The 27545-nt window shown below is 40.5% G+C and overlaps 4 protein-coding genes across 6 annotated transcripts in view; 1 reads left to right on the top strand and 3 right to left on the bottom strand.

The window, feature by feature from the left end:
• The window catches only part of LOC117489513 (retinoic acid receptor gamma-A-like), a 46109-nt gene extending 42538 nt beyond the window's left edge, over positions 1–3571 (top strand). For all 3 annotated transcript variants that reach the window (XM_034138836.1, XM_034138835.1, XM_034138837.1), the window contains one exon: positions 557–3571. In XM_034138836.1, the coding sequence (XP_033994727.1) occupies positions 557–879 (323 nt within the window). In that variant the 3' untranslated portion in view covers positions 880–3571. The remainder of the gene's footprint in view (positions 1–556) is intronic.
• A 356-nt stretch (positions 3572–3927) lies between these two features.
• Positions 3928–11966, bottom strand: LOC117489594 (calcium-binding and coiled-coil domain-containing protein 1-like). Its single transcript, XM_034139034.1, has 13 exons — positions 11870–11966; positions 11144–11292; positions 10919–11021; positions 9955–10160; positions 9535–9747; positions 9272–9427; positions 9135–9185; positions 8024–8278; positions 6893–7018; positions 6519–6614; positions 5590–5671; positions 5358–5503; positions 3928–4446 (listed from the first exon to the last, which is right to left on the bottom strand). The coding sequence occupies exons 2-13, from the start codon at positions 11273–11275 to the stop codon at positions 4393–4395; spliced, it is 1620 nt and encodes a 539-aa protein (XP_033994925.1). The 5' UTR covers positions 11276–11292; positions 11870–11966; the 3' UTR covers positions 3928–4392.
• Positions 11967–12799: 833 nt separating this feature from the next.
• On the bottom strand, positions 12800–27499 carry smug1 (single-strand-selective monofunctional uracil-DNA glycosylase 1). Its single transcript, XM_034139032.1, has 2 exons — positions 27030–27499; positions 12800–14611 (listed from the first exon to the last, which is right to left on the bottom strand). The coding sequence occupies exons 1-2, from the start codon at positions 27348–27350 to the stop codon at positions 14075–14077; spliced, it is 858 nt and encodes a 285-aa protein (XP_033994923.1). The 5' UTR covers positions 27351–27499; the 3' UTR covers positions 12800–14074.
• LOC117489592 (zinc finger protein 740-like) lies at positions 22823–25611 on the bottom strand. Its single transcript, XM_034139033.1, has 3 exons — positions 24994–25611; positions 24457–24575; positions 22823–24240 (listed from the first exon to the last, which is right to left on the bottom strand). Exons 1-3 carry the CDS (start codon positions 25052–25054, stop codon positions 24067–24069), a joined length of 354 nt encoding a protein of 117 aa, XP_033994924.1. The 5' UTR covers positions 25055–25611; the 3' UTR covers positions 22823–24066.
• Positions 27500–27545: the final 46 nt, after the last annotated feature.

The raw sequence follows: 27545 nt of genomic DNA on the forward strand, positions 1-27545 counted from the left end.
TGTACTCAAGTACTGTACTTAAGTACAATTTTGAGATCTTGTACTTTACTTGAGAATTTCCATTTTAGGCTACTTTGTACTTTTACTCCACTACAATTCAGAGGTAAATCGTGTACTACTCCACTACATCTATTTAATACATTTAGTTGCTTTACAGATTTGATTTAATGATGTGAAATATAAACAACACAATCTGAATAATGAGTACTTTTACTTTTGGTACTTTAAGTATATTTTGATTGAGTAACATTTTGAATGCAGGACTTTTACTTGTAACAGAGTATTCCTACACTCTGGTACTTCTACTGTTACTCAAGTACCAGATCTGAGTACTTTTCCCACCTCTGGATATCGTATCGGCACAGGTGTAAAAAAAACAATGCCCAATCTTTCTTAGCTTTTAAAGTAGGAAGCAAATTAAGAGATCTTTTCTTAATTACTAGACATAGGCATTTTTGTTCTAATAAGCAAAGAAACCTGTCACCTGTGAAATATGCTTTCCACTGTCCTTGTTATACACTATCCATTAAATAAATGTGTGTGTGTGTGCCTGTAGGTACAGAGCGAGTCGTCACCCTGAAGACGGAGATCTCGGGCCCCATGCCTCCTCTGATCAGAGAGATGTTGGAGAACCCCGAGGCCTTCGAGGACAGCAGCGACTCGGGGGACAGCGCTGCAGCCGCCCCCCCCGCCATTCAAGCCATCAAACAGGAAGAGAAAACCACGGATGAGTCTGCAGTCGAGGAAGAAGAGGAGGACGAAGAGGACGACTACTGGGACGAGGAGAAAGACAGAGGGGCGGACAGTGACAGGGAGCCGTCGGGGGGGGAGGCGGCGGCGGGGGGGCCAAAGAAAGGCGTGAGTGGGAAAACGCAGTGAGACAGACGCCATGATGCTGCTTCCTCCCTCAGATCACTGAGCCCTCACCCAGCGATATCTCTCCTGAGAAACCTCACAGATGTAGGCTCTTATACAACAACATGTTTCACACAGCACATATTTACATAGACTGAATACTGGACATGTGGCTGAAAGGAAAGTGTGTTGAATTCAGTCGAGGAGGCAATGAGTGGGAGAAGCAAAAGCACTATATTTCAGTGGGCTGGGGAGAGCATCGGGAAAACGTCACTGTGCCAAAATGAGACTGTACAAAAGATATTTCAAAAGTGTTTTGTCCACCCAAAGAGGAATAGAGGTGGGGGACAGAAGAAAATGCACTCCTCCGCTATCTATAAGGGCTATGCTTTGCATAAAATTGATGGTAAACATACATTGCAACAACTGAACACTACGTGGTGTCCATTTGCCGCAAATGTCTTCTCAGAATTCCTATTATCGCTATTCAGAGATATGCGACTTATTTTTTAATAGTGGTTTTTCGATGCATGTACACGTTTCTGTTGTCTTTTTTCCTGTCTATGGGACTTCTTGTTGCTTTTTTGTATATTTTTCACTTTCAGTCCTGCTCAAATTTGACTTGACATGTAGTTTCTTTAGCTTGTCTTGTTATTTGTATGCATTTCTGCTACATCGGACACAGTGAAAAGCAATAGTAAAGATAGTAAAGAAGGGAGCAAAAGCAAAGAGAGAGCCGGTCGTGAGTAGGACTCAAACTCACATGTAGTTCGTGAAACATCGGAAAGACAATAAGAGGAAGACTGTAATTCAGCTCTGGTTCTTGTGATGCAAATAGGACTCGAAGAAATAATGCAAAACAAACGCAGCAAACTATATCCAGCTTCTGACAAAAACACACACAATTTCAGAAAATACTAAAGAATCTGCAGGGTAGATTTAATGTCATCAGCACAACATCTCAGGTTGATTCTTTTAGTGCCAAGTCTCACCTGAATTTTTGAGAAACTGCTGCTTGTGAACGCACCCCTGTTCAATGAAAAAGTCTTCTTACAATAAAGAGTAGAGATGATTAAAATAGAAGTGGTTGATCATGCCCTTGGTACAGTGCATCAGGTACACATAAGCCATATTGTTTTCATTTTGTAAGAGTGAGAATACAATCTTCCAAATGGGCACAACACTTACAATCAGTTTACTTCACAGAAAACCTCAGGTGTGTATGTGTGTGTGTGTGTGTGTGCATTAGTGTGTCTACCAACCCACAGAGTGATGTTGTAGATGTTACTCTCATTAGTGCCATAATCCACAGCCAGCAGTTAAGCAGAAGTTGTAAGTATCTTAAAAATGCATATAAAATACGTTTTGTAGCGAACTTTCAAATGTCCTCACCCAAAGACTTCTGTTGGACATTGATACCGATGTAAGCTGATATTTGATCACATGATTGATTAACACGCGGTTGCATCCATCCAACACAATTAAGAAAACGAAAGCTTTACATTGGGTTCCCTGTCTGCTGAAGCACGGGCAGCCGTTTCAAATGTGTGTTGTATCTCATGAGTGATACATGGATTTTGTAAAAGAAATAATTTGTTTTTCCGTCTAGCTTTTTTTACTCAAGATGTATAAATGTACATTATCTCTGTAATGAAAGACAACGCAGTCTTACTGAATTCCTTCATATTTCTAAGGGACACATGTCTCCATCAGTATGGTGTCAGGTGTAAAGCTGCAACGTATTTTTGATTTGTTGATATGAGGGATAAAAGAAGAAGCTAGTGTAAGATATCTAAACAAATGAGGATGAATGAAGCGGAGAAAGAGAAGATGTAGAGAACAGATCGGCTTAGTGGCAACACTCCAGCAGTGACCATGATATAGATAGATATTTGGCACCAGACGTGATATCATCTAATACACAGAGGTTTTAAATGACCAGCACTGACGCCACAATGACGTTTACAGACTGTGTGTTTACTGATTTGTGATAATATAGAACGGAAACATCACAATCATACAACTGAGGTGAAAGATAAGAATTATCTTCAGTGTTTTTCTTAACTCTGTTTCTCTCCGTCTTTCTAACTCACACTCAATCCTTTGCACATCTTCAGCCAAGATCAGAGGTTTTAAAATATCACATTACAGCCGTATTTCATGATAATGTTTTCTGTTTTTGTTATATTGGATTTGAGCGGGTGCAATAGATAAGCCATGGATGAGGTCACAAAGGCCTCAGCTCTATATGTAAGCATGTGAATAGGAAAAATAAAAAAGACCAAAGATATTTCATTACGTTTGGACAAAAACAACTTCATACAAATTCCAGTAAGGTCAATGATGGGAAATGTATTCATGTTGTATTATTTGATAGAAAACAATGTCATAATCTCTAATGAGTTTTGAAGCTGGAACCATTTTATCTGTTACATTTGTTGTTTTTTAACTGTTGTATTTTTTATAAACTATATATATTTGTAGTGTGAAAATAACAGCCTTATTCTTATGTTCAGGGATTCAGACACCTCATCTGTTTTATTTCAATTTACTCAAAAATAGCTCTGATATCCACCCACACACACACACACACACACAGAAAAACAAAGACTGTGCTGATTTGTTCTTGTTTTTACATTTTGATTTGTTGCTTGTTTGCTTATTTGTTATTTGTTGTCTTTCTTGTATTTTGATAAAGGCGCTTTTTCTTTCAGACCTTCATTGTCTTCTTTATAATCTCTTTACAGACCACAATGAAATACTTAAGATGTCAAATTACAGACCAGCATGTATTTATCATCCCATTTTATTAAAGAGCACCATCTCTCAGAAGTTCAGATCAATAAGCAAAACTATCATACATTCACTTTCATATTCGTCCAAACTGACGCTGAGTTGAACAAGCTGCAACAGGACATTTCTCACTTGTCTGTAACCCACGCACGCACACATACACACACACACACACACACACACACACACACACACACACACACACACAACACACACACACACAACACACACACACACACACACACACACACACACAACACACACACACACACACACACACACACACACACACACACACACACACACACACACACACACACACACACACACACGTTATAAATCCATTGTATCAAATACACCTTTTTCAAAACAGTTGCAGCATGCTCAGACATATTTGAATAAGCCACAAAAAAAAGCTAGAAAACCTACGGATAACAAGTGGAGAATTTAGACATTATTTGAGACAATTAGGGTCTAAATTGTTTTAATTATTATTAATAATATAATATATAGCAATATAATAATATATTATTTGTATTATTAAGTAGAAATGAAACCATAAGCCATTCTATTAAAACACATTCTACACCCTTAAGACTATAAACTGTGTCGTCTTCAAACACAGACACTCCTTTGTGAAGGCCAACAGCTACAAAGCATCATCAGAACAATCCAAACGTTTTTTTGATGACCGGCACAAACTTGCATCATTGGTATACAAGTCAGTTGCCGTCCATCTTTTTGTTACCACATGGGGGATCCGACCACCTCACTGCAGAGAGAAAGAGGCAGAAGGTGCTGAGGATAAAAAAAATAGACAACACTGTCAGTAAAAATGCTATTAAATACAATTTTCGCTTGACTTCTGATCTCCCGCTTGCTAATCCTGGACATGTTTTATTATTGCTGCTATTTTTACTCTTATTGTGATGCTGTTAGCATATTATTTACACTTCTATTTTTACTCTAGTGCTCTATGACTCTTCCCACGAGAAAAGAAAGTGCCTGGTAAGTGGAAGGACAGCTTTCTAAAAACCAGTCCACCAGGGAGGAGAGTGTGACTGAAGTCATCCTAAAATATTCTATGAGAGGTGACTCCAGTGGAGGAGGGAAACAGGGTGTGTACTGGGCTGGTGGAAAGCCAAATCTGTCACCTCAGGACGGTATGTTGTTTTTGGGATATTGAGAAACAAACTAGGTCAATAATAGATAATATCATATTTTGTATTCACACATGTAAAAGACATTGGGATTGTCATAAGATGCTCCAGGATGTTACCTATATTACATACTGTTATTGCACATTAGTCAGTGTAAGTTCTTGTACACTTCCACCCTTTTATTCTCAGAGTAAATTGTCCAAGAACAGTTTTTATGAAAATACAATATTATATAATAATGGCTTCTTTTTTATATTTGTTAATCCTTTGTACAACTTAATTCCTTTTTATTGTGTTTGTGCCATATACACTAAGCAAATTCCTTATATGTGTAAACATACTTTTATGTTGTGCAAGTCTTGCTTTCATGTTTCCCTGATGTAAACTCGACCCGGTTAGAATAAATACATTGTCATGACTCCTTTCAACCAGTCAGCATTAAACCTCAGGGGTCAACAATGGAACTGGAGCAGAAACTGGCAGGGCTCATAGCTCTGATGCAGGTGGAGTTAACCCTTGTTTGGCTCATGTGTGAATGGGATGGCACACCTGTGTGTCAGAGACTGGGGTCTCAGCAGCGGGGGTCTCGGCTCTGTGAGGCCGCTCCAGGGGAGTGGACAGGAACAGAGGTGAGAGGATTGATCGGGAGGAAGCTGAGGACACATTCTCTTCATCCTCGGAGGAAGAGCCAGGAGCTGTTTGAAATCAGTTTAGACTCTTCACTTCAGTACTCGTTACAGTGCAGGGAGATAGCAGCGTACACCGTGTGGTCGTTACTCACAGAGGGATGTGGGGACTTCCTCCTTTGATTCAGTTTCAACTTCCAACCTCTGCTCCAACTGAAGGATGTAGATCATCAGGTCCTACCAGTGTCCAATGACAATCCAATTTAAAGGAAAACAGTAAGAAAACATTTATTTAAAATGCATTTAGAAAGTATTTCATGTTAACAACTATGATGTTTATTTTCTCTTATTTCCTGTTGAGTGTATGGAATTATTTATTGTGTTTTGTAATTAACGATATCTTTGAATCGTTGAATGTAAACAGTGGAAATACTCTGAGACAAGTAAAAAGTATTTTCATAAAACAATACTTTTAGTATCAAAAAGCCATTATGGAAAAATGACCCAGTGTACAAAAATGAATATTATGTAATTGGATTATTATTATTGACCCTATAATGTGTACTTTACTTTAATGTTGCAGCTTTAAGGTCTTATCTTATCTTAACTATAACAAATACATTCTAATAAATGTATTGATTACATTTGTGTTATTCATTTGAATCTGCAAAGCAACCACTAACTTATGACACCATATGAATTAAAAAACAATATTTTCCTCTGACATTTAAGGGAGTAGTAATAGTAAATTAAAATACTTAAATAAAGTACAAGTACCTTTACATTGAACATAAGTACAGTAATGGAAAAGTATATTTAGTGACTTGTTTTACTGCCAAAATGAGAACTGGGAACCTAATTCCTCCGACGAGGGCACCCAATAATAGTGTGCCTTTGGGTAAAGCACAAAAGCATGACAACTGTTATGTATATACACATTTGATTAAAACAAAAATAACTGTGGGTGTGTGTGTGTGTGTGTGTGTGTGTGTGTGTTTGTGTGTGTGTGTGTGTGTGTGTGTTTGTGTGTGTGTGTGTGTGTGTGTGTGTGTGTGTGTGTGTGTGTGTGTGTGTGATGCCTTGCCTGTTTCTCCACCTGCTGCTCCTCCCTCTCTTTCTGGGCCGCCCTCAGACCGGCCTTCAGCTCCTGCAGCTCTCTCTTGGAGTCGCTCTGCAGCACCTACAGGGGGCAGCAGTATTTTACTCATCTCAACACACTCTGACCAGGCTCATCCTCTCTCCTGCTGTTGTCATCACATGGCAGTAAAGAGAAATGTTTACACGCTGTTCATGGAAGATTTCTATTTGTGCCTGCTAGTGAGTCATAAAATAACTACACTGAACTCTGGCTTCGTTCTCCAGTTTCCAGAAATGTAATCCGAGCAGATGACGATGGCACACGATCAGTTATATTTAGAGCTGAATTTGTTTGTGTGTTGAATAATGCGATGAACTCACTCTGGTGCAATCTCTCTCTCGTCCAAGCTCCACTTCTATTTTCTCCCTCTCCATCCTCTCCTCCTGCAGCCACTCCTCCTTCCTCCGCACCTCACAGCTCAGGTCTTGTAATTTCTTTGCATCTGTCTGCATGAAAAAAACAAAAAACTTAACAATACAGCCAGGTTGACACTTGGGCATTTGTATGCAGAGATGGCAAAAGTACACACACCCTTTATTCAAGTAGAAGTACAGATACTCGTGTTTACAAATACTCTGGTAAAACTAGAAGTTCTGACATACTTCTTTACTCAAGTAAAACTAAAGAAATACAGGCTTCGAAATAACTACCATCTGTTTTAAAGAGTAACTGATCTCACTTTATATTAATAGAACAATAATGTCATTGTTAGCTAATGAAAGTTTCCATGCTGAACAACGGCAACATGACAAAGTTCTCATTGGCGCTCTTCTTTAGAGAAGACCAGGAAATGATGGATACACAGATCGTGTTAAAATCAATAGGCACGCAATGACTCTAAATCATAATGATCACGCCACCAAACACAGATTAAAACTAAAGTAACAAACCTGTTTTGAAAATGTAATAAGTAGAAAGTACAGGTATTTGTGTTAAAAATGTAAGAAGTAAAAGTAAAAAGTCGTCAGAAAAATAAGTAGTGGAGTAAAGTACTGATACCAGAAAAATGTACTTAAAGGTGGGGTAGGTAATTCACTTCAGAAACACTTTTTGTTATATTCCATGGAATGCTCTTAACATCCCGATAGCAATGAATACATTAAATGCTTTGACAATAAATACATACAAATATTTCATCTGTGGAAGCCGTGGCGCTGTAAAAAGCACGACGGCCTAATTGGATGGCCTACCTGCCTGTCAGCCTTCCATCTCGTGCACAAACTTATCTCGTGCCCTCATTGGTCATGTGCGCGTTGGTGTGTGTTGGAGGAGGGGCTCTGTAAGGAAGTCTGAAGGAAGGGGCAGATTTTTTTCGGTTGTGTACTTTCAAATTCTAGCGCACTCGAGCTGGTTTCTCCATTCTTACCTACCCTACCTTTAAGTAGAGTAACAAAGTATTTGTACTCCACTACTTCCCACCTCTGTTTGTATGTGCTTTGCTGTAGCCTCACCTCTGCTGCATGTTTGTACGCCTCTCTCTCTAGAGTCCAGTTGGCTCTCTCCTCCCTGAGCACCAGGTTCTCCTCGGACAGCTGCAGGGTGAGCTGGGCCACCTGCAGCCGGGCCTGGTGCAGCTCGGTGTTGGTGTGGCCCTGACGGATGCCCAGCTCCCTCAGCTCCCTGCGGAGGCCCTCACCTACATGCTCACTAGCCTCCAGACGATCCTGCAGGCCTCGAACCTCCACCAGAGCCGCCTCGTACTCCCGCTGTGGAGAGGAGAAAGGGGACAGGGAAGTGAAAACATCTCAAGATGACACCAAACCATTTAAAGGTCTCCTATTATACTATTTGTAGGCATATGTTATTGGTCTCAGATATATACAAATATATAAAAAAACATGTCTATGATGTGTTTTGCTCAAAATACCAAACAGATGACCCATTCTAGCCCTGCCTCATATCCCTCTATCTCAGCCCTGTTAGAGAAGGGCTGATTCTGGGTCCGTAGCTTTAAACAATAAATAAAAAAGAGGGGGGGGGGAGCTTATGCAGGAGAATTCTACCCAGATACTCAGCTAAATGCTGCCGTGATCAAACACAATATCATGTTCCAAACCACATCAAGGATTATATCTGAAACAGTATGGAGCTCAAATGCTTTTTCTCTTGCGGGTTTACCACAAGGTGAGTTCCTTTTTTTATTTCCTGCTTTTTTACACATACTCTCTCCAGTACAGGTTAGCTCTGAGTGTTAGCATGCTTGCTAATGTAAACAAAGACCATATTACTTCCAAAACACGTTGCGCATTGTTTCTGATAGCAACGTTTCTGATAGGGCTGTGGGTGTAAAGCCAGCCCACATTTCGACATTACGTCATATCGTACGCAAATCTGGATCAGCTCCGTTGTACCCCCGTTTTTAGAGATTTGGGTACGGAGGAAACGAGAGAGGGTTTTGTTTTCTGACACTTTGTGAGTTCCCTGACGCACCGGGGACACATATTTATGAATAAAAGATATTAAAAAAGTGCATTTTGCATGACAGGGTCACCTTTAAATCATTACATTACATTCTTATCATCTGTTCCCAGAAGAAGCCTCAACCCATTACCTGCAGAACACTTTCTCTTCCTCGTCATGTTTCATTTGACTGGACATTTTCTTCACTCTCTCCTTCAGCCTGTTGGATAAAAAGTTGTTTTTAGGCCCAGATGAAAAGAAATACAGAAACAATGTTCATGCTAGCATGTATCTCCAACACTTGCCTTTCCAGTTACACTGTTTCTCCTTTTCTCCCTGTCATTCAAGACCTTGATGTCCTCCTCCAGCTCTTGGATCCGCTGCTCACTCTCATCTTTTTCAACCATCAGTTTACTAAGCTCTGATGTCAGATTTTCCTGACTATATTTTACATTCTTTTAATGTTGTGGAAAGAAGAGAAACAAAATGTGTCATCAGTTATTGATAACATTCAGAAAAGGTAAAAATGGGCAAGACATCTGATGGCATAAGCTGTATGTACCTTGTGATTTCCTTCTATCTTCTTCAAGATCTCACAGTTGTGTTTCATGTTGGCTCTGAGCTCTGAGATCTCCTGCTTCATTGCTTCTCTTTCGAGCTCCCAGGCCACCCTTGCCTTTCTGCTGTCCTCTTTCTGTTTCTCTGCCTCCTCTTTCGCCACGTCCAGGGCCAGATGTATATCTGCTTGTTTTTTTAAGCTTTCATCCAGCTGACTCTGTTCACAACATGTGGAGAGAGGACGGGGATATTCAAACATTTAACATGAAACGATGTTGCAATGTTAGTGGTTCCAATCAATTGAATCACAGTACACAGTAGTGGCACTAAAGGGCCTTCTTCTTGTATTTCCTCTTAATATTTTTATAGTAGCTTTTCAGGAATATTTAAATGCAGCACAGAAGCTTTTTTGTATTTTTCCCACCTGCAGCAGCTGAGCCTTGGTGATGACCAGTAGCAGATCCTCTTCCTCTCCGTCCTCCTCATCTCGCTCCTCTTTCAGAGTCTCCAGCTCCTCCAGCGGTTTGGGAGCTCTGAAGGTGAAGGGACGACTTCGGGCACACACCTTTCCCATCTTATCTACGTATATAAACTGATACTCCACAGCACTGGGCCGGGGCAGGTAGGAAGCTGTGTCAAGGAGATACATATTATTATTAAAAAATAAATACATTTTTTGCCAAATATTCTTACAGTCTTACAGATAAAACATTTGAGTAGTGGAGCATTCAGTAAAGTTTTTGAGGTATTAGTACTTTTGTTCCTAAAATGGCAGAGCAGTAAGTTATCAGAAGTTGAAAATATTGAATAAAATGTAGAATGTGGTGTAACCAGCTGCAGTTGCAACAGACTTGAAACTCGGGGAGATTGCAACTGAAACATTGCATTTCAGGCACATTTTTTAAAGTAACAATATTTAAACATCTATAGTCATATGTTTTAAGAGAGGACATCATTTTCAGGTTCATAGTTGTATTTTGTGCCTCTACTATGAAACGTTCACATGCTTCAAAGTACACTGCCTGTGCTGCAGCATGCACCTCTTTTCACCCTCTGTCTGAAACCAGAGCCCAGTCTGCTCTGGCCGGCTCTGTTGTGATTGGTCAACCACTTAGAGATGTCCCGCCCCTTAGCCTATCATGTATAATGTTTTCTAGCCAACAGAAGCCTGAGTGTTACGTAGTGATGTCACTATCTTATGGAAGTAAACAAAGTAATCCAATCGAGGCGTTTCAGGCAGAGGGGAGTGGAAGAGAAACTCCCTATGGAGGGGACTTTGGGACGTTAACCTTTACATTACGTTCGTCAAAACAATATAACATACTACAGGAAAGGGAAAACCCCAAAAAGCATCATAGGGCCTCTTTAATGTTTGGATGAATTCTTACCGTGGAAAAGTGCACAGCAGTTTACGCTGGTACATTCAGTGTAGCCTTCAGGGACAAGAGCCCACGTATATGTGTGATATTGTTTCCTTGAAGTACAGCCCACCTGTGACATGATAACAAAAACATTTGAATGCTTTCCTATGACCATCCCTTGGCATTTCATTTAATTTGCTAAAATATTTTCCCTGTCAGAGTGGGGGAAGGGTGATAAAGTGGGTCGTTTACCTCAAAAATCCCTATCCAGTCAGAGCTGCTCCAGCGGTGGTCAGAGGTCAGACTGTAGTGGCACTCCACTCTGGATTGGGGGAAGTAAACTTGCCCCACATTATGAAACACCACCGTGGGCTGTTTTTCCATGGTAATAGGAAGCTGCGCTGTTTAGGAAGAAAACATGAGAGCAGGGAAATCTGATCCAGTTTCATTCTGGAGAAGACAGCTGAGGAAATTGATAGCAGAGTCACATCAGGAATGCAGCATGCTCGTAACACCCGGCACTCATGACCATACAATGATTTCACAATAACAACAACAAGCTACATATACTGAGCACTGAAGTTACAACACATCATCTTAAAGTTATTAATCATAAAAAGACAGTCATCAGCCAACTAATAGCTCAACTTAATTTATTATTTTCCATGTCTTATATTTCATTCTCAAAATCAAAAATGGTCAGATATATTTGAAATTAAGTAGTATATCAAGTAATACATTGCTTAAATATGTGTTAATAATTAAAAATTAAATTAAATACAATACAATTTCATCTATTTAATGCTGCCCTTATTCACAAGATAACCAGTTAACCCTGGCTTTTGTTGTAGGTTCTTTTAATTAGTTATATATTCTAAAATTAAGTACACAGAGCTTTCTAAGAACATTTTATATATGTATGCTTTCAATTGTGTTGATTTTCTAATTATTTAATTAGTGCTGTTTATGTTTCCTTACCGTATTCCGCTGAGAAGTTAATGTGATGTCCTGCTGTCGCCTCTTGAAGGATAGAGCTTTGGATCAATCTGTGGAAAGTGATGAGCTATCTGGTCCGGTGCAGGACTTTCACAACAAATCCTGAATCATGAGGACCCCCAACTAAAATTAGTGAAGCTGGGTGTCACATGGGAGATGCAGTTTGTGGGTCTATAGTTCATCACAAGGAGAAACGGGGCTGTGAACTACAACTCCCATTATAAGATATTGTTATTGGATATATAGGATCTGCAGCTGTAGTTACTGCAATTCTTATAAGTGGAAATGGGGGAGGTGGGGAAATGGGGGCAAGATGATGAAGGATAAACACTCTTCACAACAACTTCAGTGAACCCACGGTCCTGGAATCAGGCATAAAAGGAATGAAAAAAAAGCTGAATACTTAGCCTAACAACAGACAGCAATCAGCAATATTATGCTCTTAAAGTGTGTTTTCCTGCATTTTCCTACAAACCTCTCTATGAAGCAATAATAAGCTTCATTGTTTTTAACAGTGTTTTGTGTAAAACTCATCAGCACTTTCATGTTTCAGTGATATGGGATACAGCCTATGCTAATAATACTCTGTAAATCAGTCTTTTGAACCAGAACTGTCGCTGATTGCGTAAGAATCTTGATCTCACTTACGAACACAAGATGGCAGTGTAGTTTCAGCACAAACCCACATTCAATAACAATTCAGGGGAATCACAAACACAAAACCAAATCAAAAACAGAACGCTTATACGTGACAGATGGTTTGAAAACTAAACATTTACATTAGTGTATTAAACTGTCAGAATAAATGGGCAGCCAGACCACACTGCACCTTTAAAATGAGCTCACAGTGAGTGTGGCAATAACTAAAAGGTTAACACCCATAGCAACACAACCCTATGCAAATGATCAGCCTGTTGTCAGTAAGCCTTTATCTTTCATCTTCGTCTTCAGCAACAGAGGGAGACACATTCAGTTATTCTATAATTATTTAAACAGCAAGTGCTGAGACAAGAAATACTCACAATTGTTCACATTGTGGATACAATCGTAGTTTGAACATATAAAATACATTATTGAAATAAAAACAATGAATAAGACATTTAAATAAAGAATACAATAAATAGTATTGTACGGTGGTCCAGTATCAAATATTTACAACATCTACAAAATATTTTTCTGAACTTTGTAAGGTTACCATGTAAATGCTACAGTGAGTATCAGAATAAGAAAGCCTGTATTTGTCCCACAGCGAGGTAATGTACAGTGATACAGCAAAGGGACAGTGCAGACAAAAGTAGAGTCGAAGATCAACATAATAAGTAAAAAGGCAAGCACACATAAAATAAGTATAAAATAAATCATATAAAAGCACGCTAAACAGGGGAATATAAAATAAACTACTCAGCGGTGAGTAGGAGCTGCTGTAACAGGCTACTACTCCGAGTACTTGTTTTTCTTCCTGAGGACTGCACCTATACAGCTTAATTTTCTTCGGAAACATAGGACATGAAAGACCTTGTTTATATAATGTAAAAATGACGGGCATAATGATAAATGTTCAATTTGGTAAATGATTGAATACCTTTTTTAAGGTAAATTAAAATACCTAATATGTGCATGGAAAGCACCGCATTGTGAAATCAATTTCTTTCTTTCGACATGTTTAGTGGCCAGTGTGTGTCCCAATACACAGGATACATGTCCGGACAATTTGTAATGCCTGTATTAATATATTCCTAAGAAGTTCAATTAATGCTATTACCTGACAACAACTCCTAAACACAGCATTCTCACCAAACACTGAGCTTACACTTTGACTATAGACTTACACGCATATACAGTACAGACAGTAGTGTTGGTTTTTTCTTACAATAAATGCCTAATACCATAGTGCTGTGCTCAGCATGCTACCTTCAGATAAACAGACAAATCAATGTTTACAGAAAATTAAAGTTTGCATCCGCTGACAGTTGTGACGCCAGACGTGGGATAGTATGACGAGATCTCCTTGGAGCAGCTCAAATACAGACTGATCTGTAAGGGGAATTGTGATCCTGCCCTTTTAAGAAGAACACTAACCCATTGATCACATCACACACACTAAAGTCTCTAACTCAAACTTCTCACATCCTGGTCGAGGTAGTGCGCTGCTGTTGATAAGGCACGTGTCAGAGATGGTGTGTTAGCTCACAGGTTGTCCTTGTTCAGCAGTGACAACACACCGAGTTCTTCCAGCTTGGCTCTGGCTACTTCCTCCCAGCCCTTATTGGCTCGAGGGTTCCTGGGTGACGGGTGCATAATGCCCTCGACTCGGACCCTAACCCCTGCTGCTGACAGGGCTTTCCTCGCTCGCTGCTCTGCCACCCTCCCAACCCCGATCACCATGGAGACACCCAGAGCCTCCACTGCCTGGCACAGAGCAATGTCACACAGGGCGAGGAGGGCCTCCCGCTCACCTGCAGGCAGCTCAGGGGGGGTTAGATTTTTCCCACTGGCCCCGAGGAACATGAGCGGGCATAGATTGTGCACAAAGCAGTGCTGGAAGAACAGTGCTGGTTCACCACACAGCTTCCTGAAGAAGCCCCAGAAACGTGCGCCGCTCACTTCCTTCTGAGTGCAGGCAAGTCCTGTGATCCGCCGCTTTGGATGCTCGTCCTGAGGATGACCCACCTCCCCTGTGATCTGCAGCCAATCCACAACTGAGCTCACCTCACCAAAGGGGACCTGTGGCCAGAAAAGTAGATATTTGTTTTTTTACCACATCATTTACTGCAGTACTTGACACTGATTTGTGTTGGTTAAAGGTAAACAGCACACCAGCAACTGGTTAGAAAAAAAATAGGAAACTATAGTTTGAACTAGGTTTATTTAAAAAAAAAATTGGAATTTCTAGATTAAAATTAGATTTTTGAGATTTAAATTTGAACCCTTTTTTTCCCGTATTCTGAATTAAAACTAAGCATTCTCAGATAAATTATGATTTAGATCTCAAAATTCTAAATGTGAATTTAGAAAAGGGGGGGGGGGGGGGGGGGGGGTTATGTCACAATGTTAATAGTGGTATTGAGACCAAATATGTAATCATTTATTGTTATAATCATCCTTTCAATACATGATACAGCTAATACAGATACAAAAACGAAATACCAGTAATGTGTCAAAGATAACCTGTCAGTTGCATGGTTGCGTAGAGAAAAATACAACAAGATTTTAATCTTAAGGAAAATGACCATGAAGTGATCATCAGGAGAAAAAATAAGGCAAAGACTTACAGTATAAAATGTACAGCCACGTGATTATATAATACGTATATAACATTGCACAATATACAAAAAAAAAGGGAAACACGCATGTAAAACAAATGAAGTGTACAGAATATACAACAAGGCACTGTGGAAGAAACCTGTCTTCGGATAGATCTGCCGCCCGCGGAGCTCCAGTGAAATGTTGTAGGAATGTTACGCTGCAAACAATCCAGCAAGTCTTTAAACTAAAATCTGATCAATTACATCGATAATTCAGAAATTCTTACTAATAATTGTTCAATATTTGCAAACTGAGTCACTTAAAGGGGCATTGCACACTGTTTTTAAGGCCTTTAAATGGTGCTAAATCATGGTGCAATAATTGTGGCGGTAAAAGCCATACTCTTTTTTAGCCCCGGAATTCAAATTCCGAATTCTTAAAAGCAGGTTGAATTGTGAGATAAAAATCTGAATTATTTTCTCCCTTCGCTATGCTTTGAATACATTTAGTAAATACAAATGAAATTGAAATAGTGCAAGAATTTCAATTTTATTTGTATTTACTTGTATTTTACTTGACTGAAGATGTCATCACATTCTGCATAATGTCATGTGATCACCGGTGAAGAAAGGCTCTTTGAAATCAGTGATGTGGAGTGCGATGACATCATTGTTGACGTCATGCAGAATGTAGTGACATCATCGGTGACATCACAGAGCCTCTCCTGAAAGTTTGCAAATAGAACTCAAATTGTGAACTCCACCAAGCAAAAGACATTAGCATTATCAAAGCTGCCGATCAGCTTTTTTACACAGGGCATATACATTATAAATAATACAATTCAGCCGCACACTAGTGTTCAAATTTAGAACTATTATATTTAGCACATATTTGTATATTTAAAGCATTACACATAAATAATTTTTATCAGAAGTACACAAGGGATTAGTAATTAATCCATAATAATTTCAAGTATTCATCGGTGACGTCATCACTTCGGAGTGACGTCACAACGTGATCATGCTCCGCAAGGTATCAAAGCTGCCGATCAGCTTTTTACACAGGGCAAGCACTTGTGGTAAGTCTTTTGCCTTGGTGGAGTTCACAAATTGAGTTCTATTTGCAAACTTTCAGGAGAGGCTCTGTGATGTCACCGATGATGTCACTACATTCTGCATGACGTCAACAATGATGTCATCGCACTCCGCATCACTGATTTCAAAGAGCCTTTCCTTCACCGGTGATCACATGACATTATGCAGATGTGATGACATCTTCAGTCAAGTAAAATACAAGTAAATACAAATAAAATTGAAATTATTGCACTATTTCAATTTTATTTGTAATTACTAAATGTATTCAAAGAATAGCGAAGGGAGAAAATAATTCAGATTTTTATCTCACAATTCAACCTGCTTTTAAGAATTCGGAATTCGAATTTCGGGGCTAAAAAAGAGTATGGCTTTTACCGCCACAATTATTGCATTTTTTTTTTGGAATACTGAATTTGAAAAAAGAATTGCAAAGGGAGAAACTAAGTCAGATTTTGATCTCGAAATTCAGATTATTTTGGAGAATCCTTAATTTAAAGGAGACCTATCTGTAAGGAAGTGGCAGATTTTTTCCGGCTGTGTATTTTCAAATTCTAGCGATCTCGAGCTGGTTTCTCCAAAATGACCTACCCCACCTTTAACTTCCGCATTCAGATCACCGTGCATGTACGCCAAGTTAAAAAAGCTAACTGACAGAAATCTAAACGCGGTGCTCACCCCGGTCTGTGCCATGCCGAAAGGTCCCGGATTCATCCCTAGAACAGGATCCTCTGTCCGGGCCGACAGTACCTCTGCACTTAGCAGCGGTGCGTGTCCCAGGCGTACTCCAGCGGGTTGTAGATGTGCCGGACGGGCCTCACTGAAGGACAGCCGGCGGAGGTGGGCGTTCAGCTCCAGCTCCACCTGCCGAACCTGGCGGAGGGGGGTTCACCGACCCCCGGTCCTGGTTTAAAGCCCTGCTCCTCTGACCCACATAAAGGCAGCTCCTCTCCCCCATCTGCAAGCTCGTGCTCCCCTGTATCTTCTGCACACGACATGTTTTATTCTAAGTGCATTGAACGAGGTGTCAGAGTAAAACGTAACTCTACGTTATATGACAGCTTTCCTAAAATGCTGCCTTGATAGCGTACTGAGCTGCAGGGTTTTGTTGATGTGTGTGATTTCTTCCTCTACTGTTTCCTGCAAAATCGTCATATGGTCGCATTCAAAGTGGTTGGCCCCCTCTAAAGCATCACTGGTGGCATTACAGCCAAACATAGGGTGTTTGTTTTTTGCCCAGACCCAGCCCATTTTATAACATTTAGAGACATCTCATGACAATTGTCAAATCAAAACATAAGAATTCATGGTGTAATTTAATCAATGTTGTCTAGTGTATAATTACCTAAAATATACTGTCATTACTGCAGTGTTTCTCAAAGTGTCAAATCAAAACATAAAGAATTCATGGTGTAATTTAATCAATGTTGTCTAGTGTATAATTACCTAAAATATACTGTCATTACTGCAGTGTTTCTCAAAGTGGGGGGCGCGCCCCCTCTGGGGGCGCAGAGGCATGACAGGGGGGCGCCAGAGACCAGGAGGAAACATTGAAAAGAGAATTGTTATGACGTCGGCATGACCGGTGGAAGTTACATTTATGAGGGCGCTGTACGACACAGGTGTGTAATGTACATTTTGAGGATGGAAGGTCAATAGGCGGCGTCAGGGCGGCACTAGGGGGTGCTGCAGGTACCCCTAGGATAGCCAGAGCACCTCCAAGAAATGTATGTCTTTTTTATTTTTATATTAGTGTGAAATTCATAATTTGAAAAATGATTGATTAGAAAATAATATGCTACAGTACAGTACAAGTACGTCTGGGTCTCTGTGTTTCATTCAAGCTCGGCTCTGTGTGTGTGTGGAACGAAGCCATTTTCTGTGCGTGCGCGAGCGAGAGACAGAGAGAGAGCGCGCACTGGTACCGGAGATTGTTGTTGTTAGCATCTGGTGCTAGCTAGCTATGCTAACGGATATAAGGAGCTTTTTCAACAACAAGGTGGAGGGAGAACTCTCGCCTGTCAGACTGAGAGGCTCAGATAACCTCAGCTCAGTGAGGTAAAGGACTCTCTCAGTGTTTAGATTACCCACTGAGATTAGTTATCTCAGTGGGTCTCAAACGGTTTGGTCACGATTAATGTAAACAATTATTTCCGAGGCACACGTTTATATGATCATTATAGGTATAAAAAAATAAGAGAATAAATGAAAAACAGTTATGAAATACTATGACAGTAAAACAAGAATAGAGTTTAAAAGGGGAGTGATTTGTAAAATATCCATAAAGAAAAAGTAAATCTGTTTACAGTTCAAGTGCACCAGATTGATGCTTTTAACTTCAATATTTAAAAAGAGCCCTAGAGGGTGTTAGGTCCACTCCCCACTTATAAAAATAGCACTTTACCCCTGCTTACACCTATATGCCGTGAGCTGATTATCGAGCCTTCATTGTAACAGTCGCGGGTACACTGTGTATTTGCGTGGGGATTGTTGCAGTACAAAATTCAACTGTAGCGACCGGTACATTAATGGGAAACCCTAAATGTTTGAGCACCCTCTATGAAACGTCAAGCTACCCCACAGCACCCCAAAAGAAAATCTCTGGCGCCGCCACTGAGCCTGCAACCCCGTTTTGAAGAAATGTGCTGTGCAAAACAGGCTCATTGCAGCCACTAATGGCGCATTTCCACTGCAGGGCCTCGCACGGCCCAGTACGGTATAGTTAGGCCTTGGTAGGCCAGGCTCACTTTATGCTGCGTTTCCATTACAGTTTAGGGACTGGGGTAGTAACTATAGTAACGCAGTGTAGGCGGAGCCGTGAGGTCATCTTCAATGCGAAACACAAAACCAACATCAGCCGTTAGCTGTTAGCCCTCAGAGCTCACAGCTCCTCATATCTGTTCAGAAACTAGACAAAAGTTAAACAAGTACAAACCACAGACTGCCTGTGTCATGGCGAATACAGTCACTGGTTTATTTAGGTCTGTATAGGCCGTTGTTGTGAGTGGACGGTCGGAGCATATATTGCGTTAGATTAGCTGATCTCCATTCAGAAAACACGCATTTAAAAAGTTTTTTCACCTGCCGTCTGTCTGCAGACTTATCAAAGCATTAATTCATGGTTTTTACTAACCGGTATCAGTATGTTGTTACTTACTTCGGCATCATTTTTGAAACGTGTATTACAATTAAATCACGGTCAAATATGTTCATTTTGTTGTAGTTGCCAGCGATTCTCTCACTAGTTTAGCATACTCAGCTCGGTTGTTGGCCCGGAAAGAACCTCGATTTTGGAGAGCCAGAAAACTGTGGAAAAAGTACCCGCTAGCGGAACTACGCCTAGTGGAAACGCAACCAAAAACGGGCCGTGCACGGTACGCTTAAACCACGCTCCGCGCTGTAGTGGAAATGCGTCATAATACTGTGATAAGACACACTTGTTTGCCAAATATCAGCATTTTCTTTCTTTTCATTATTTTGCACAGATTGCAAAGTGGCAAAGTATTATGATGTATTGTTCTAGCAAAGGGATTGCACAAATGTATTATGTATTTATTTTTTGAGCACACAGACTTATGGAGCATTGTTTATTATCACTGTTCTAGCAAAGTGATTCTTTGGTCCCATGTCATGCTTTTCCGGTTTATTACCCGTCCCCTTGTGTGTTATGACGGTTGTACTGCATGTAAACGGTCTGCAAAGTCATAAACCCTCAAAGTACACCCTGTAGCGAGTAAAACTCTAACACAGAAAAGACCTTTCTATGCTGCCCAGAACGCCTCGTTGGAGATTTCTCTTTTTCTATTGTTTTCATCCTGGTACAGTGACGTGTCCATACCCAATGGACCCATTGGTCCAATCCGTGGAGACTCCTCACACACCACACTCTCTCAGCGGCAAAACGTTTTCTGACGCGCTGGGGGGGGGGGGGGGGGGGGGGGGGTGCTAGTGGAGTCCTTCGCAGATGGGGGTGTTGCTTTAGGGTGCTGCAGCCTCTCAGCTTCCCGCGTCCATTTGCGATTAGTCTCGCTGTCTCGCAGATCCAACGCCAGCAAGCAGAGGGAAGGGAACCAACACACACTGTCCGTTCCTCGCCAGCAGTGAGCCCCGCGCAACGTCCTGCCTACACGGCACCCAGACCCCAACGCAGCATTCTCATCTGTTTGTCATTACTGGTGTCATTTCTGGTTGCTAACGCCATGTTAACACATAATCACTGATGTTCCGCGTAACGGTGGTAGACTCATCAGAACAGAGTGGGCGAGCTGACCAATCAGAGCACAGTGGGCTCACAGGGAGAGGGGGGGGGCAGGGAGCTCCAACAAGCCATTTAGGACAGAGTGAATACACATACTATACAGAGATGCTGTATGAGAAACCAATGTGAGTTTGGAAAATGCACAATATAAATCTATCTAGTAGACCTCACAATGGAATTATGAATCAGTAGAAATGGCATGTCATGGGACCTTTAATAAATGTTAACTTGGCCCATTACGTGACATTTTGTGTTGGGGGGGGCCCGACTTTTTTTTTTCTCCAAAGGGGGGCCCTGACGGGAAAAACTGGTTTACTGCATTTACTGTGTCATGGGCATAAATATTTTCCATTTAGAGTTGTATCTAACGTCTAACCCTCGACCTGTTGAGAGGCCCTGGAAAACATGTGTGCTGTTTGGCCTGATGGTCTAAATAAGATGCAACATTTATTGTCTCCACTTTTATACTTAACTGTGAGAAACTAAAAACATCAAAATGAAGTCAACAAAGCCAGTAAGCATACAAAAGGTCCTTTACAAATTCTTTTATTTCAGCATAATAGTAAGAAGCCTCTCCTCTGATTTTCATATAGTTGAAACTAATTGGATCACAAGGGTACATGTTAGTTAGCCCATTTACAATAATCATTGTAACATCTTTTTAGGAAGTTATTCTTATGCACTCATTTTCCTACACAAAATAATCATATCAAGATCCTGTCTTAACTGAGGACCATAACTCTGCATGCAAGACTAATAAAGAAAACAACTAATCTGTGATAGCTACTGTTATGCTGTTGTTCATCTAATACCATTATCAATATAATTTACTACAAATACCAGGGACTTCAATATGAGAAAGAAAACATTTTTCTTGTGGTACTACTGCCTATAATGTCAAAATGATCAAACATACTGGGCTCCCAACTGTACTGATCCAAAATGTTTGTCCACCTTCTGTGTCAAGTTGAGGAGAAATAGGCTTTGTCTAAAACCTAAAATCTAGTACAGTCTGAAGGAAAAAATAACCATCTTTCTTTTTTTGTCTTTTTTTCCTTTTCACTCCAGTGTTTACAATTTCATCAGAATAAAAAAAGGTCCTTGAAACAATCATCAAAATGTGATGAGAACATCTCAGAGAAATAAATCCTCGGATCCGTCTGAAAAATTAAACCTCAATCTTATAAACAAATGATCTGAGACTCAAGGATTCTATTGCGTTTTAACAATGAGATTGAGACTAAAAACAATAAAAGACATAAAAAGATATTAACAAGTGGATGTCAACTATGTACTGTTCTGCCCTTTAGCCATTTGAGTATGTGCTTGCACCAGCTGTATCTCCTCCACTGATTTGGAATAGTGTTTCCAGAGCAAATGAATGCATTTCTCAAACTTGGCCTCTTTGCTCATCAAAACATGTGAAATCCCATCTCTGTACACACTTAAACCATCGCACAACTTTGCCTTGATATCATTGACCACTTGAAAGAAACGTTTCCGATAATACTTGTTGTAAAATACCACTTAAATCAGTGATATTCGTCTTATTGTAACAAACATCTGTTCCTCCAGAGACCAGATAATGCACTCGGGGATTCCATCTCCACATTCACCGAAGCTTATCTGGACCTTGAAATAAAAAGGACAAAAAATTCTGTCCCCTGAAGGTAGCTGGGCTCTGAGACGTCGCTCTGGCAGTTGTGAAGACTTAACATGTCCGTCTCCCACACACACACACTGACATTACTGGCTTAAACATAACAGTTAGGACGATGCTAACGTTAGCCCATCAGTCACAGAAAGGATCAAGTTTGAGAAACTTCTTCAATAGGCGGCAAAGTGCCCACCCCCCCCCACACTCCGTTTAACTGCTCTCTGCTGTCTGACCGCCAAAGACTTTTACACAGTACGATCAAAGGTCATGATAGGTGAAAATAAATTGTTTGTTACAATATCATTTAGCACTACGATGATTACTTTGTGTATCCGCACTTACTTAAGGCTAAACCCAATGACATGACAGACATCCATTATTACACACCAACCACATAATATTTGGATAAAAAGGCAATTGTTAGTGTGTAGCAGAGTCGAGCACGTGCTGATTCTGCCAGAGCGCTGCAGTGGGTCAGCTCTACCGACTTCTCACAAGGACTGTCAAACACTCGGGGGCTCCTTACATACTGTGTGTATCAGTAACAATGACCCAAAATATTAATCATCATCAAAAGACAACCTAGGTCGACAGGAGAACACATTAGTTTGTTTTAGCGCCACTGAAGCCGTCAACATTCTGTAACCATGGCGGCTTTAGGATTAAAAAAACTAAAACATACCATGATGAAGACTGGCTGTCTCTTCTTAGTTAATACATCTGATCCACAAAAATAAACAGCTGAGAAACAAGGCAAAAGAAAAGAAACAAAACACACTAAGGCCACAAGATTTTGTATACCCTCGCTGATCTCACATGAGAGTATCTGTACAGACAACATAATGGGACTTCAAGTGGCCAACCTGTGCTATTCAGAACAAGAATCTATAGACCGATCGAGCAGAGGCCTTCCTGTACGTACTGGGGATCTCTGCTTATATACTGTATATATATATATATATATATATACACACACAGCTGAAAATATATACGGGGGCCATCATGGGCCCTTTCCCCGAGTCCTCAGCACGTCACACATGACACAGAACATGAGACACACAGGTGATAATCCTGGGACCCAGACCTGCAGGCTGCACCTCTTCACCACTTCCTGGAAGTCCTGGTTTGATATTACTTTTGTTTTAAAAAACACTTAGTTACTCAGGTTTCCGTAGGATATCTCAGAAACAGAGGCAGAGGAGTGTTTGACCTCATTTCTTATGATCAGCTGGTTTTTTGGCCCATTTCGTGCACACACAAACATCCCTAATTTAGTCTCAAATTAAAATAAACATTTTCGATTTACACAAAACTATTATTAAAACTGTACCTCCCATGTTGATAAAGTCAGGAAAATCCTATTGTTCAGATCACATTCAGACCGATGCTTAGCACTCTGTTTGCTACATAGTGCAAACATAGCGCTCTCCTTGCTTTACCTGGAAGGAAAGTTCAGTTTTAATATTTAAACGACCAAAGTGACGATTCTTGTGTTTTACAAAATGGGCCACATGAAAATCAGAAAGAAGCTCAAATACTTTTCCTCAGCACCACGTCATCCCATTTTGTTGTTGCCAACACGTCTGGATAAACAATACCTACAGCCCTTCCCGAGTACCACCAAATGCAGATATATTTGAACAACGATAAAAACGTTTTTTTTTTGCAAAAATCAAATAGATTAAGTACAAAACAGGACCACTGTTCATCACAGAAAAGTCTCGTCTTTAAAAAAACGGGGGGAGGAAAGGAAACACAGTAAAAAGTCAACAAAACAAAGACACAAATGTCCCTCGATCATCAGTAATCCCAAGACTGGAGCTGCAGATGGGTCGGCGCTGGAGTGTGGCGTCACTCAGCGCAGAAGAAGAAACCCTGTGGCTCCTCCGCTCTCTGGCGTGGTTGTGGATGTGGGGAGGGTGGAATGTCAGACTGCCAGTCGGCCTGGAGGGGGGTGCAGGGGGCTCCAGGTCTGAGGGGCGGGGGGAGGCTCCTGGCCGTACGGGCGCGGTTCGCAGCACGGCTGGTTCTCCACTTTGGCTACGCCGCGACCCTGGCACAACCGCCGGTGCCGCAACAGCCTGTCTGTCCGTGAAAAGTTCTTCAAAACAGACAACATGGATATAGTTAGTTATTATACTAGTTAGTAGTTATTAGTTATTATTAAAGTAAATGTGTGTGGTAAATCTGTTTCAATAGGTATAAAGACCAAGAGAAAACAACATGACTGCATTTTGTAAACATCAAGAAATCTTTATATTTTATACATCCAAGATTTGACCCAATGAACTCATTTAAGGTGACATCTTGAGCATACCTGCTGGCACCGCTCACACTGGTAAGGCTTCTCCCCACTATGGACACGCTTGTGTCTCTCAAGGTGGTAGCGCTGGATAAACCTCATATCACACATGTCACAAGCAAATGGCTTCTCTCCTGAAATTGCACACAAATACACAGTCAATGAATCTATTTTAGCGCCCAGTAGCAACAAACTGGCTGCATTTTTCACTTACTAAACTTTAATTGCAAACTATATTTCCAACACTCATAAAAAAGTTGGGGCAAAATGCCCTAATGGTAAATTTCAACAGTGTAGTTTCAGCATCTGAAAATGTATATTTTAAAAGGCCTCGTCATCAACTCATTATGTGTAGATCAAAGTGGAATTTTGTTGTTTTCATGGTCTAGATCTACGCAACATAGTGGCCCAAAAGCTGGGGCAAGTATTTTGAGGCTGGTTTCAACATCCCATCAAATGACTTGACAATCCAAACTCGAGTTTGTTGTGACCCGTTGTGTTGGAGGCAGCAGAGCCTCGCTCAGTAGGGAGGGAACGGGAAGGAGCGCATACCCGTATGAGTGAGGCAGTGTCTCTCCAGGTGGTTACGCTGAATAAACCTCATGTCACACATGGAACAAGCATACGGCTTCACCCCTACACACACAGAGCAATATATTAGCCCTACCACCCACAAGTGCAACAAATACAACTTTCAAGCTGAAGCTAGCACGAGGACTAAAACACTGACAGATTATACCTCATCATTTATTAATGTAATGTGCATTTCCTCTTAAGTTTAATGAAATGTTCAGACATGCAATTATAAGCTGATTTGTGAATAGAGTCAAGTCAGTTTTTAACATAATGTAGGTGTTATAGAAAAGAACACAAAGATCTGAAATGAGTATGAATCATAAAATGTAATCACAGTTTGCTTGTCTTAATAAACATATGTTTCACTTGCCACCGCAACAATTACTATTTTATCTTCTCTCACCTAGAATCTATATAATCCATAATATAATGCCTACAACTTAACAGCAAAAACATTGTTACATCATTACCACCTATTTTGAGTTTGAACCTCTTATTACTGGATGTTAAGTTTCCTAAAGCCATCCTCTACATTCAAGTTTAAACTTTATCCCCGCAAAATGCTGTTTAAAGATTAATCTAATGGAAGACTTGTATTACGACTATCATAAATACTATCATAAATACACGAATAAACATAGCCTCTCCTGAAAGTTTGCAAATAGAACTCAAATTGTGAACTCCACCAAGTTGTGGTACTCTTTTGATAGATACATAAAGTACGATCTATCTATCAGATAGATAGATAGATCGTACTTTATTTATCAAAAGACTACCACAAGTGCTTGCCCTGTGTAAAAAAGCTGATCGGCAGCTTTGATACCTTGCGGAGCATGATCACGTTGTGACGTCACTCCGAAGTGATGACGTCACCGATGAATACTTGAAGTTATTATGGATGAATTACTAATCCCTTTTGTACTTCTGATAAAAATTATTTATGTGTAATGCTTTAAATATACATTATGTGCTAAATATAATAGTTCTAAATGTGAACACTAGTGTGCGACTGAATTGTATTATTATCAAAGCTGCCGATCAGCTTTTTTACACAGGGCATATACATTATAAATAATACAATTCAGCCGCACACTAGTGTTCAAATTTAGAACTATTATATTTAGCACATATTTGTATATTTAAAGCATTACACATAAATAATTTTTATCAGAAGTACACAAGGGATTAGTAATTAATCCATAATAATTTCAAGTATTCATCGGTGACGTCATCACTTCGGAGTGACGTCACAACGTGATCATGCTCCGCAAGGTATCAAAGCTGCCGATCAGCTTTTTTACACAGGGCAAGCACTTGTGGTAAGTCTTTTGCTTGGTGGAGTTCACAAATTGAGTTCTATTTGCAAACTTTCAGGAGAGGCTCTGTGATGTCACCGATGATGTCACTACATTCTGCATGACGTCAACAATGATGTCATCGCACTCCGCATCACTGATTTCAAAGAGCCTTTCTTCACCGGTGATCACATGACATTATGCAGAATGTGATGACATCTTCAGTCAAGTAAAATACAAGTAAATACAAATAAAATTGAAATTATTGCACTATTTCAATTTTATTTGTAATTACTAAATGTATTCAAAGAATAGCGAAGGGAGAAAATAATTCAGATTTTTATCTCACAATTCAACCTGCTTTTAAGAATTCGGAATTCGAATTTCGGGGCTAAAAAAGAGTATGGCTTTTACCGCCACAATTATTGCATTTTTTTTTTTTGGAATACTGAATTTGAAAAAAGAATTGCAAAGGGAGAAACTAAGTCAGATTTTGATCTCGAAATTCAGATTATTTTGGAGAATCCTTAATTTTAAAGGAGACCTATCTGTAAGGAAGTGGCAGATTTTTTCCGGCTGTGTATTTTCAAATTCTAGCGATCTCGAGCTGGTTTCTCCAAAATGACCTACCCCACCTTTAACTTCCGCATTCAGATCACCGTGCATGTACGCCAAGTTAAAAAAGCTAACTGACAGAAATCTAAACGCGGTGCTCACCCCGGTCTGTGCCATGCCGAAAGGTCCCGGATTCATCCCTAGAAACAGGATCCTCTGTCCGGGCCGACAGTACCTCTGCACGTAGCAGCGGTGCGTGTCCCAGGCGTACTCCAGCGGGTTGTAGATGTGCCGGACGGGCTCACTGAAGGACAGCCGGCGGAGGTGGGCGTTCAGCTCCAGCTCCACCTGCAGGAACCTGGCGGAGGGGGGTTCACCGACCCCCGGTCCTGGTTTAAAGCCCTGCTCCTCTGACCCACATAAAGGCAGCTCCTCTCCCCCATCTGCAAGCGCGTGCTCCCCTGTATCTTCTGCACACGACATGTTTTATTCTAAGTGCATTGAACGAGGTGTCAGAGTAAAACGTAACTCTACGTTATATGACAGCTTTCCTAAAATGCTGCCTTGATAGCGTACTGAGCTGCAGGGTTTTGTTGATGTGTGTGATTTCTTCCTCTACTGTTTCCTGCAAAATCGTCATATGGTCGCATTCAAAGTGGTTGGCCCCCTCTAAAGCAT

Source organism: Trematomus bernacchii, unplaced genomic scaffold, assembly GCF_902827165.1.
Source record: "Trematomus bernacchii unplaced genomic scaffold, fTreBer1.1, whole genome shotgun sequence".
Taxonomy (NCBI): domain Eukaryota; kingdom Metazoa; phylum Chordata; class Actinopteri; order Perciformes; family Nototheniidae; genus Trematomus; species Trematomus bernacchii.